The sequence below is a fragment of the Akebia trifoliata genome, chromosome 1 (assembly GCF_017979445.1).
Source record: "Akebia trifoliata isolate Shusen 1 chromosome 1, ASM1797944v1, whole genome shotgun sequence".
Lineage (NCBI taxonomy): Eukaryota > Viridiplantae > Streptophyta > Magnoliopsida > Ranunculales > Lardizabalaceae > Akebia > Akebia trifoliata.
Genome location: NC_141375.1, coordinates 27,927,181 through 27,938,265, shown reverse-complemented (window position 1 = coordinate 27,938,265; position 11,085 = coordinate 27,927,181). Strand labels below are relative to the sequence as shown.

General features: G+C 33.8%; 2 protein-coding genes across 2 annotated transcripts; both read left to right on the top strand.

Annotated features, from left to right (window-relative positions):
• The first annotated feature begins 541 nt into the window (after positions 1 to 541).
• LOC147411421 (DNA repair metallo-beta-lactamase family protein) lies at positions 542 to 5,411 on the top strand. Its single transcript, XM_086448430.1, has 4 exons — positions 542 to 1,049; positions 2,598 to 2,806; positions 3,563 to 3,670; positions 4,320 to 5,411. The coding sequence occupies exons 1-4, from the start codon at positions 758 to 760 to the stop codon at positions 4,992 to 4,994; spliced, it is 1,284 nt and encodes a 427-aa protein (XP_086304556.1). The 5' UTR covers positions 542 to 757; the 3' UTR covers positions 4,995 to 5,411.
• A 2,500-nt stretch (positions 5,412 to 7,911) lies between these two features.
• Positions 7,912 to 10,494, top strand: LOC147411420 (phosphoinositide binding protein). The gene is made up of 2 exons (XM_086448417.1): positions 7,912 to 8,293; positions 9,588 to 10,494. The coding sequence occupies exons 1-2, from the start codon at positions 8,055 to 8,057 to the stop codon at positions 10,261 to 10,263; spliced, it is 915 nt and encodes a 304-aa protein (XP_086304543.1). The 5' UTR covers positions 7,912 to 8,054; the 3' UTR covers positions 10,264 to 10,494.
• Positions 10,495 to 11,085: the final 591 nt, after the last annotated feature.

Here is an 11,085-nt window from a genome sequence, read left to right as displayed (position 1 = left end):
AACTTTTTTTTTTTTTTTTCAATGTTGAAATTTATATCAACCTGATAGTCAAAGACTCCAATTGCAACTGCAGACCCTCGGACGAGCCATCAACCTCAATGTCATGTCAAAGAAAGAAGGTTCAAGGGATTTGGTTGAAAAAAATTTACATTTATTAAAAATTTAAATAGGTACTATTGGCAATCCAATTAAAAATTAAAAAACATCTTTTAAACTTTACAAAGATTTAACTTAAATCATAATCTCAACATTACAAAACATTATAACACTTGTTTAAATAATTTTTGTAGTTTGTTTACAATTATGATTAGGCTTCTATAAAATCCTAAACCCAAAAATAAAAATCTTGTGTGAAAAAAAAAAAAGAGAGAGAGCTTTTATTAGCATCTTAACTTTTATTTATTTTAAATCAATCATTGATTTTCTTTATTTTTAATTAGGATGTAATAAGTAAAAGTTGAGGTGCCAATAGCATCTCTCAAAATTTAAATATTCGGTTGGACGCTACGGTTCGGTTTTAAAACACTTCGATGCACCCAAACCCCACGAGAATCGCGTACGTGTCATCCAAATTGGCAAATTTACAACACCCAACAAAACTACTCCCTCACCATCAAACCCAGATGCCTTTAAAACTAAATACAATTACCCGCCAAAACATTCAAAGTTTCAAACCCTAGAAGTATCTGAAATAGCAGACCTGCGTAGGAGTTCCATCAATGGAGATGGAGGGCCGATTTTAGGGCAAAACGAAGAAATGGAGAAAGGATTGATATCGGTGGATCGATGGAGCGAAGAGAGTCAAGCCTATTTCTTGACCCATCTCCATGCAGACCACACCAAGGGTTTATCTTCCAAATGGAACAGAGGTCCACTCTACTGTTCCCCCATCACAGCCAAGCTTTTCCCCCTAAAATTTCCCAATTTCAAGCTTTCCTTGCTTAGGGTTTTGGAGGTTGGTTTGTCTCATTCGTTTCGTCTGATTTCTCCTACTACCGGATCTGAGACTACTGTTCAAGTCACCGCCATTGATGCTGACCATTGCCCTGGTTTGTAAAGTTTAAACTATTGATTTGATTGAGAATTTGTTCTGGTAGTCGATAATCTTTATCTGATCTAAATATGATTATTAACTAATTCAGTTCATAATTCATATTCTCGCAAACTTTAGTTTTAATTTTACTGTAAATTGTACTATTTTTCTCTTCTACCAGTATCATAGAAAGAGGAATTTTTTCAGAGAGCTGCTATTGGCACACCAAATTTTACTTATTACACACAAATTTATTAAATCTTTCTCACACCCTAATTAAAGATTAAAACACACTCTTCAAACATTACAAAGGTTTGGCTCAAATTATAAACTCAACATTACAAAAAATTATTACACTAGTTCAAACAATTTTAATAGTTGTTTACAATTATGATTAGGCTCATATAAAATCCTAAACCCCCAAAAATAGAAATCTAGCAAAAAAAAACAAGGGAGCTTCTATTGGCACCACAACTTTTACTTATTCTGAACCATTTACTTATTTTCTTTATTTTAATTGGGGTGTAATAAGTAAAAGTTGGGTGCCAATAGCAGCTCTCACTTTGTATAGGAGCGAACTCGACTTATGTAGTTGTTCTTTCACTAATAAAGATGACTGTTGAAAGGTGAAAATACCGAAAATTGATATATATTTTTTTTTATCAAATTACGTAATCGGATATAATTTTGAAATATTTACGTTACTGGATATATTTATCAGTCTATGTAAAAGATTTTGTAATGAATTTACCTTTATAGTCTCTTTGGTTTTAATTGATTGTGTAAGTTTTGAAAAATGAAGGGGCATAAAGGTAAGTTCACTACAATAGTTTTTTGCACATATAAATTTATTTGGATACGTAAATATTTTAAAACCATATTTGATTACTTAATTTTTGAAAAACTTTTATCTGACTGTAAAAAGACAGGTTTTATATGTAAAAGCAAGCCAAGAAAGAATTAGTTTTTACCTACATTGCATTCCAGATGGTGAAATATTGCTACATCCTCAATGTATGCTTAGAGATCTTTTGCTCATATTTTGGAAGATCCTTTGCAGTGTAAATACATGAGACTTTAATTATATATCCATGTTTTGTTGTCGGTAGCTATCCTGAAAAAAAGTGAACACAAAAGAAGAAAAGTATTAACAATGTTAAACACGTAAGTGATGTTCAATGAATTTTTGTTCATGATATAAGTAGTGTTATGCTTCGATTCATGGATTGAAGTTTTGGTTTTGGGATTCAAACCCCATCACTCTATATTGAATAATGAAGAGATCAAATGTATGGATTATTTGGTGAAGGCAGGTTTAACAAATGTTAAACACGTAAGTGATGTTCAATGAACTTTTGTACATGATATAAGTAGCGATATATACTTTGATTCATGGATTGAAGTTTCGGGTTTGGGATTCAAACCCCATCACTCTATATTGAATAATGGAGAGATCAAATTTATGGATTATTTGGTGAGGGCAGGTTTGACAAATGTTAAGGATTTAAGAAAGTCTCTCTGATACTAATGGAGAATTATTCTTTTGTGTTCGTTTATTTTTCAGGTGCTGTCATGTACTTGTTTCGTGGGGAATTTGGTTTTATGCTCTATACAGGTGATTTTCGTTGGGAAGCAACCAGTGCGAGAGCCCTCAAAGGGAAGAGTATGCTGCTTGATGCTCTTGGGAATGATAAATTGGACTTCCTTTACTTGGACAATACATACTGTAATCCATCATATTCCTTTCCTCCCCGAGAAGTTGTTGCTCGGCAGGTTCACTTTCTTTTATATTTCTTGCAAAGGTTTTATAAAATTCCCTATTAGCAATAAATTTAATTGGCTTAATGCTTCATTTATATTTTCAATAGATCTCTTGGCTGATATTCTTTTGTATCTTAGATAGGTCAGCTAACTACCATGAAATCTTAACCCGAGAAGCTCAAAGGACATGTAGCGTTAAGCAGCTTATTTACAAGTTCGTATTGATATGGAATCTGGTCATCCTTCTCAGTGAATTTTAAAAAAAAAAATGGCTCTTGGGAATTCGAACAACAAATCATTCTCAGAGAAAGTGATTTATTCACCAAGTTCTTTGCACCAATTAATAGTTTTAAACCATGCATTACATGATGGTAATCTACAATAAGTCAAAACACTTCCACTGAAACCGAATCACCAATATAAATACTAAGAATAGTGAATTAGAAGTTTTCCCATTTACAGTCTTCGTCTTAACAGAGATGTAAACACTATATATACCTCTCGAGTAAGTTCATAAAACAAATTATATGGAATTTATAGATCTGTCACGATTGTTTTTTTCACTTTCATACTGTTTATGCACATAAGAACTTTATAAGTTGCCATTATTGTTGGATGGAAAATACAAAAGCATGGTATGGTCCATTAACTAGCATTAATTGAGGTTTTGAGGACTACACATTGAAATTGAATTTAAAAAAAAAAAAAAACAAATTGTTAAGCAGTTAGGTTTTTGCCTTACTGACTCTTGATTTCTGCTTAATTCAGGTTGTCGATATCATTGCTTCCCATCCTGAACACGATGTCATCATTGCCATCAATACACTTGGGAAAGAAGATCTTTTACTCCACATTTCACGTTCGCTAAACATAAAGGTGTCTTTGCACTCTCGAACTTCTTAATCACTCCATTCATATGCTATGATATGATTTGTAAGGAATGGCTGAAAGATTGATGCATTGTCTAGGTGGGAAAAATGTCAAACTCTAGGGAAAAAAAAAAAAAATCAGACTACATGTTTGGGTTTGTAATCTGGATCACTTATTTCAACTTTTGGTCAGGAACTCCCATTCTTGACCGGCCCAATTGTGGATCTTGCCCCGCTTGCATGATCTTCATTTGCAGCTATGGCCCTCACATACTTACCTTCACTTATAATCCAGGGACCGTTAGTCCCTTTTCATGTCTACTGCATCTATTTTTATAAGTTTATCATTTAAGCTTGCTCTTATTCTTTATTTATTTATTTTATCATTTAAGGACCCTTAGCTTGCTTGTCCTAAATTGTTGAGTAGTCACATTTTAATGTCAATCTTGTGTGGAGTGCAACTTTTTTTTTTCTGATGAATATTGGAATTATTATTGATAAACTAGGTAACCGTTTTTTTGTATCAAAATTTTTTTTTTGTTGAAAAGTTGAACGTCTTTGATATTGAGAGTGGATAGAGAAGTAGTTATTGTGCGTTATTGACTTCCAAGATCAGTTGCTCACCTTTATTTTTCTGTTATGACTGTTCTGTAAAGATCTGGGTATGGCCAGAACGTTTGCGAACAATGCACGTTTTGGGTTTCCAAGACATCTTCACAACAAAAACTTGTCTTACTAGAGTGCGCGCAGTTCCCTTTTATAGTTTCAGCATTGACACTCTCGAGGAATTAAATATAATGCGGCCTACCATCGGAATCATGCCTTCTGGTCTTCCATGGGTTGTGAGGCCTCTCGATGAGAATGACCCCTCCCTTAACTCTCCCTTTTCAATATGCCACCATAGGACCAAGAGTACTAATGGGAAGGATCATGTTCGTAGAAATCAGCAGAATGAAGAGTCAAGCTCTGCTAGAAACTTTCATCGCTACATCTATTCACTCCCATACTCTGATCACTCATGCTTCGATGAAATACAGGAATTTATCAAGCTTGTCCGTCCTTTAAATATGAGAGGCATAGTTTCTTCATCGGTTTGTTACATTGACCCTCTTTATTATCTTGGCCACCTTTGCGGACCTGATCCACTAATAGAGCGGTCTACCAAGAAGTTTCAAAGAAGAGCCAAATCTGTTCTTGGATGCAATAAATCCATTGATGCAAGGCTAAAAAAAGGAAGGATTATGAAGTTAAGTTCTTCAGGTGTACGTATGAGTAGGGTAAGTGTGTTGAGAAGACTAAGTCGAGGTGCGAAGATTGTGGATATTGATTGATGAGATCTTGAATGTTGGAATTGTGTAGCTTGGAAGTTTAACTATACTACTTGTATGGATACTGGACATATGATTCTGATATAATGGCATGTCTCTCTTGGATGTGAGTATTAGTAAATAAAACTAATGATTTCCACTTGGACTTCAAGGTGCATTAATGTAATTTTTTCCTGGTACACTTTAATCGATTGTTATAAATTTGTTGTAATATGTTATGGTCTGATGCAGTACTTGATGATACACCTCAATGGTTTAGTTCAAAAGCATTTTCTAAAGACAAGCTCCTTGATGAAAAGCTGAGTATATGTCACATATCCCTAAGATACATCACAAAAATTAGATTGTGTTTTTTAAGTGTAGTAATTGGGTTTCTTTATGAGCTCTATTTCATAATACACATCGCGGCAAGGGGCACCAACTTCCTATGTGGTTCAAGTTTTCTTTTTGAGTTCTATTTCATTTGGAAGCTGGTGTCCATCGTTGCAATGTGCGCCACTATATACATAAAGGTTACGTTGGCATAAATGGCACCTCAGCCATCTATTGTTCATGGTCTTGATTAGGTTAAAAAAATTTATTTATTTGTTTGATCAAAGGTTTTGAATTGAACTCCCAAATTTAGTGGTGAAAAAAATGTTTTTTTTAATATTTATTTTGGAGCTTTTAAAATTCAGTGCTCTATGTCAATGTGGATATTTGATCATGTTTTTCGGTGCCACATGAAGGTATGGTCCATATATATTTAGTCCTTCTGTCCATGCAACCTGAATCTCGTATGTATAATATAGAATTCTTCACCAAAATTATTTTTTGATATATAAAATTAAATAATTCAATTAAAAATATTAGAATTTGTAGCATTTTTGTATAAAAGAAATCTATATGAAAAGCAAACTGAAATTTTTTTTCTAGTATTTGGTATTTCAATACTTTGCTCATACTCTTGTTGTTGACTCGTCCAAGATCTTAGATGACTCACTTGACATTTTGTACATTTCTTGAGTCAACTAATTTTGATGTTTTTTCTTATAAAATTATGAATTTTCAGCAATTTATTTATGAATTTTATAAAATAATGTTTTTTGATTGAGCATTTATTAATGAACAATTGGGTGTGACACAAATGTCCAATCAACTACAGTGTTGTGAGAGGCAAATCCAATTAGGACAAATGTATTGGATTAAACCTCCTATCAAACTATAATGTCATGAGATCTACCTTATTTTCTTTATTCTTCATCTCTTTTAATTTTATTATATTTTATCTTTTACCCATTTAATTCATTTTATTATTTTTCATCTTTTACCTTTTTCTCATTTTTTTAAATAATACATCTCTAATTATTATTATTTTTTTCAAATGTTACCCCCCATTTGTCAAAAAGATGATGCCTCTTCTACCTTTACTATATTTTCTCTTTTACTTTTTTAATTCACTTTATTATTTTTCATTTCTTATTTCTTTAATCTCAATTTTTTTTAATAATACCCATTCACTCTAGTTATAAATTCTTGGAGCTTTCTTTATTTCATTTATTCTTCATTTTCCTTAATCTTATTATATTTCATTTTTTACTTTTTTAATCCATTTTATCATTTTTCATATTTTACTCCTTTAATCTCATTTTTTTTAAATATAATAATACCTCTTCAATTTATTTTTTTCACTTTATCCTTTAACTCAAGAGATGATGCCCTTGTTGCAGGCACACATGAATTCTTGTATTTAAATAAATTATATAAATTGATTTCAATTATTGAGATATTGGAGTTCGCAAAGTTTAACTTTGAAGCAACTTCCTTGTTATTAGACATGTGATGTTTTGAATTTATTTTACACCATTACATTTTCATCAAAATTTGAAATACCTCATTGGAAATGTCACATGTCATCCATTACAAAGAGTTTCAAAGTTTTTTCTCAATTCACTAGGGCATCCTTTTTTGGGTTTAGGAGATAAAAGCGAAAAAAAAAAAAAAAAAGTTGAAAGGATATTATTTAAAAAAAATTATGATTAAAGGGGTAAAAGACGAAAAATGATAAGATGTGTTGAAGGAGTAACAGGGAAAATATAAAAAAGTTAGTTTGGCGAGAGATTTATCCCTTAAAATGAGAGTATTTGTGTTTTACTATATAAATAAGTGAGTTTCATTATTATATTTTATTATATAGACTAGAGTTCGCTCGTGCCACAATATCCTCTCTTTAGGATAAAAAGGTTGAAGGCGAAAAAAAAAAAAAAGTTGAGAAGTATGATTAAATTTTTTAAGGTTAAGGATAAAAGATGAAAGTAATAAAATGAGTTAAAAGAATAAAAAAGGAAGAGTCACACTTTTTGATGTGAAAGTGGATAGGAGCCATAGATGTTTTTTCAATCATTTCTCTATGAAAAGCATCTATGATTCCCATTTATTTTCATGTTAAGATCACTTCAACATCATTCAAAAAGGAAATATAGTAAAATTAGAACGGATTGAAAATAAAAAATAATAAAGTACATTCAACAAAAATCATTATTAAAAAAAATATTTATTAAAGTTAGATGAAAATTTGTCCCCACGAAAGTGAGCGTTACAAGAAAATCTTTCACTCGGTCAATGCTCAGCTAACGTGGCATGGACATGAATCATATATTCTTTTCCTCGGGATATAAAACTGCATAGATTTTACGGAATGTGCAGTTGTGTCTCTGCCACATCAACGAAGTGTATTTGACGGAGTGAAGACTTTCTGGATGGAAAATCATTATTCTTTATTATATGGATTATTACTTGGTCATTCTTTTTAGTGGGACTACAGACCCTAAATCAGTTAGATCACATAATGAACGGTTAGGATGATCTTATCGAGCAACTCGGAGATCTAGTTCGGGTGGGACTCGCAAAAGCCCTCATCTTCTATATAAGCCATCAAGATCTCTTTCTTGAGATCCCTAAATCGATCTCTGATAAACATACAAATCTCGCTTTGTTTTTCTCCACTGTTTTTAGGGTTCTGCGATTTTTTTTTTTCCAGAAAATTAAATTAGGTTTTTGGAGTTCGAATAGGATTTTGAAGAGATGCCGCAGAGACATTCGAAGAACAATAACGATCTCGCCTTCTTCACGTACGATGAGAAGCGAAAGCTAGGGTACGGAACACAGAAGGAGAGGCTCGGGAGGGATTCTATTAAGCCCTTCAACGCATGTTCCCTTTGTTTGAAGCCCTTTATAGATCCTCTCTGCTGCCAGAAGGGTCACGTATTTTGCAAAGAATGCATTCTCGAGTGCTTGTTGGCACAAAAGAAAGACATTCAAAGGTCAGTGCTTCCATCCATCGGCTTCAATTTGTTGATTTTTATTTTTGTTGAATTATTCTCTTTGTTTTAATTTTGCATCGCTGGAGAAATTTTGTCTTAAATTGGATTCGAATCGTTTATTGCATTTATTAATCAGAGAAAAAGTTTACTACTTTCATTGTAATGGGAGTGAAAACTTGCGTTAATGGGTTTTCGATTGATCGTATTAGGATTGATGAAATTGTGCACCTTCCTGTCCATGGGTTTTTGTCTAGTAGGAAATTCGGATGTCAATTATTCGTTCAAGGGAATTAGTCGTTGTTTTTATTCGACGAAAATTCAAAGAAATTGGAGGATTTAGAAGAAATTTTGATGATTGGGAAATACCCATAATCACTGACTTCATGGATTGATTGTCTAGTGCTTCCATATCCGAGGGAGGAGGATTGATCAATATGGGCTGATACTAGGGATAAGATATTCTCAGTCAAGTCATCCTATAAATCTATATTGCAGGTTTCAGGTAGCCAAAACTTCTAGTGTTGGCCATCTGGGGTAAATAAAATTCCATCCAGAGTTTTTTTTTTTTCTTATGGTCTGTGGTTGCGAACAAAATTCAAACCATTGATAAGCATATTTTGTTATCTTATATTATCAGTTAGCTTTTGTTGTGTGTAAATCTTCTTCCATGGAGTCAATTAATCATGCACTCATCTGTTGAGATGTTGAATATTTTGTATGGGGTCTCATTTGATGTCTTTATTTCATTACTTAGGACGTTCACCTCCCTCAGTTCTATTGTTGTTTGAAAGTTTGCAATGCTAAGTCTTTCAAGCTAGTATTCACTACCTTGGTTTGCTTGGGTCTCTGGAAGAAGAGGAATAATCGAGTCTTTGAAGGGAAGGGGCAAACACTTCTAAATATCTCATTAGAATTTTTGTTGTTGTATTTGTGTGTAAGTTATTCGAGGAGTTTAATGATGTCTTCTTTGAATACATTATTCATATGGGATTCAATATGTAAGCAACAGGTTAGCCTAGTATAATTCCTGTCACCGATGATCAACTCAACCGTTGATCTCTTTAGTATTCACTATATATTGTAGTATACCATACTTTGTGCTTTTAGAACTGGGAAATGGGAAATAATCTGTTTGACATGACAGACATTCCTTTAATTCTTTAAAATAAACAAATGATCCATTGTTGCTTAGCACATCCATGCCTAGTGGGTTATAATCGCCGTGATTAATCCATTTAATACTATTATCATGTTCTTACATTTGAAGAATTCTGACTATTCTAAACTGTGGCAGGAAGCTAGCTGCCCATGCTACCCAACAGAAGCAAGAGAAAGAGGAAGAAGAAGAGAAGCTAACACTGCAGAAAGCTAGAGAGCTTGCTGCCTTTGATCAGCAAAACCATGGAGCAGTCCCTCAGTACAATGACAGGAGCTATGCTCATGACAAAAATGGTTTCCATGGGGCAAATAGTGTGAAAGTGACTTCATATGAAGAGGAAGCTCTCCGCAACATGAAAGCATTTTGGTTGCCTTCTGCAACCCCAGAAGCTCCCGTCAAGGTCGAGACCCCCTCCACCAGTACCGTCTGTCCTGAAGGCCAGGAGAAGATCAAACTAAAGACTCTTTTCCCCATATACATGACTGATGATGATAACAACAGTCAGAAGTCCAAGTCTGTGAGTAATACATTCATCTGTCCAAGCTGCAAGGTTACTCTAACCAACACGTTGACGCTTGTGGCCCTCAACACATGTGGGCATGTCTTCTGCAAGAAGTGTGCAGATAGGTTCATGGCTGTTGATAAGGTCTGTTTGGTCTGCAATAAGGGATGTAAGGAAAGGAATCTAGTTTGCTTGCAAAAGGGTGGGACCGGATTTGCCGCACATGGAAATCATTTGGAGGCAACCGATTTTAAGCATTTGGGGAGTGGTTCAGGACTGGGATTGGTGAGACCTGCAACAAAGACATAGACAACACTATGGAGTGATTTAGTTTACGAGTGTATTATGATACTTTTTTATTCCATGTTTACTTGGATAAGTATCCATCTGTATTGCCGCAATTTTCTGTATTTTGTAGTTAGCATGGTTGAACAATAGCGCTACAAATATGCATATTCTGTTATGTTTTATTTGTGGAAATTTGTTCATCAGTATTTATTCCAGGTTTGACAGTGGATTATGTGTTGTTTGGTTGGTTAATATCGTATCAGCATAGCAAGTGTTTTAGAGGTTAGCTATGGTCCATCAATTTGATCAGATCTGCTAACAATGTGATACATCTCACGCGATATGGACCGATGTCAGTTTCGGTTCTGTATGGTGTGAAATGGAGATGTCAGGCAAGTGGTGGTTCTGGTAACAGAAGTCCAAATATAAGGGGGGTATAAAAATGTCAGTAATAAATTGCTCAAAAATAAATAAATAAATAAAAATTGAGCCCTTGGTTGTGAAGTGCTCAAATTAATGTTCATATTTGTTGAGAAGTGTGGTGGTGGAAGTGCAGAACATGAAGTGAAGAAATGAGGTAGCGGAACTGCACAACCTCTGAGGGAATGGAGAACAATGATGGCTTGCAACGTTGTTGATCTGCCCCTGGTTCATTTAATTTGATTCTAGAATCTGATTATGCCCAATAGTCCGATTCTACAATCCAATGTTACGTTTGGAAAGTTTAGGTTGCTTTTGTCAATTCCATTTCTTGTTTCTTTATCAGGTCATCTCGACAGCTTTTTAAAGAAATTCTCTTGATTGATCCCCCAAAAAAAAAAAACAATTGGCAAAATTTTTAGA

What these genes read in the sequence shown, in the direction of transcription:
- LOC147411421 (XM_086448430.1), top strand. Translation starts at nt 758, where the DNA reads ATGGAGAAAGGATTGATATCGGTGGATCGATGGAGCGAAGAGAGTCAA. An exon ending in GAGAAGTTGTTGCTCGGCAG is followed by an intron (nt 2,807 to 3,562) that starts GTTCACTTTCTT and finishes TGCTTAATTCAG; the next exon opens with GTTGTCGATATCATTGCTTC. An exon ending in CACGTTCGCTAAACATAAAG is followed by an intron (nt 3,671 to 4,319) that starts GTGTCTTTGCAC and finishes TGTTCTGTAAAG; the next exon opens with ATCTGGGTATGGCCAGAACG.
- LOC147411420 (XM_086448417.1), top strand. Translation starts at nt 8,055, where the DNA reads ATGCCGCAGAGACATTCGAAGAACAATAACGATCTCGCCTTCTTCACG. An exon ending in CAAAAGAAAGACATTCAAAG is followed by an intron (nt 8,294 to 9,587) that starts GTCAGTGCTTCC and finishes AAACTGTGGCAG; the next exon opens with GAAGCTAGCTGCCCATGCTA.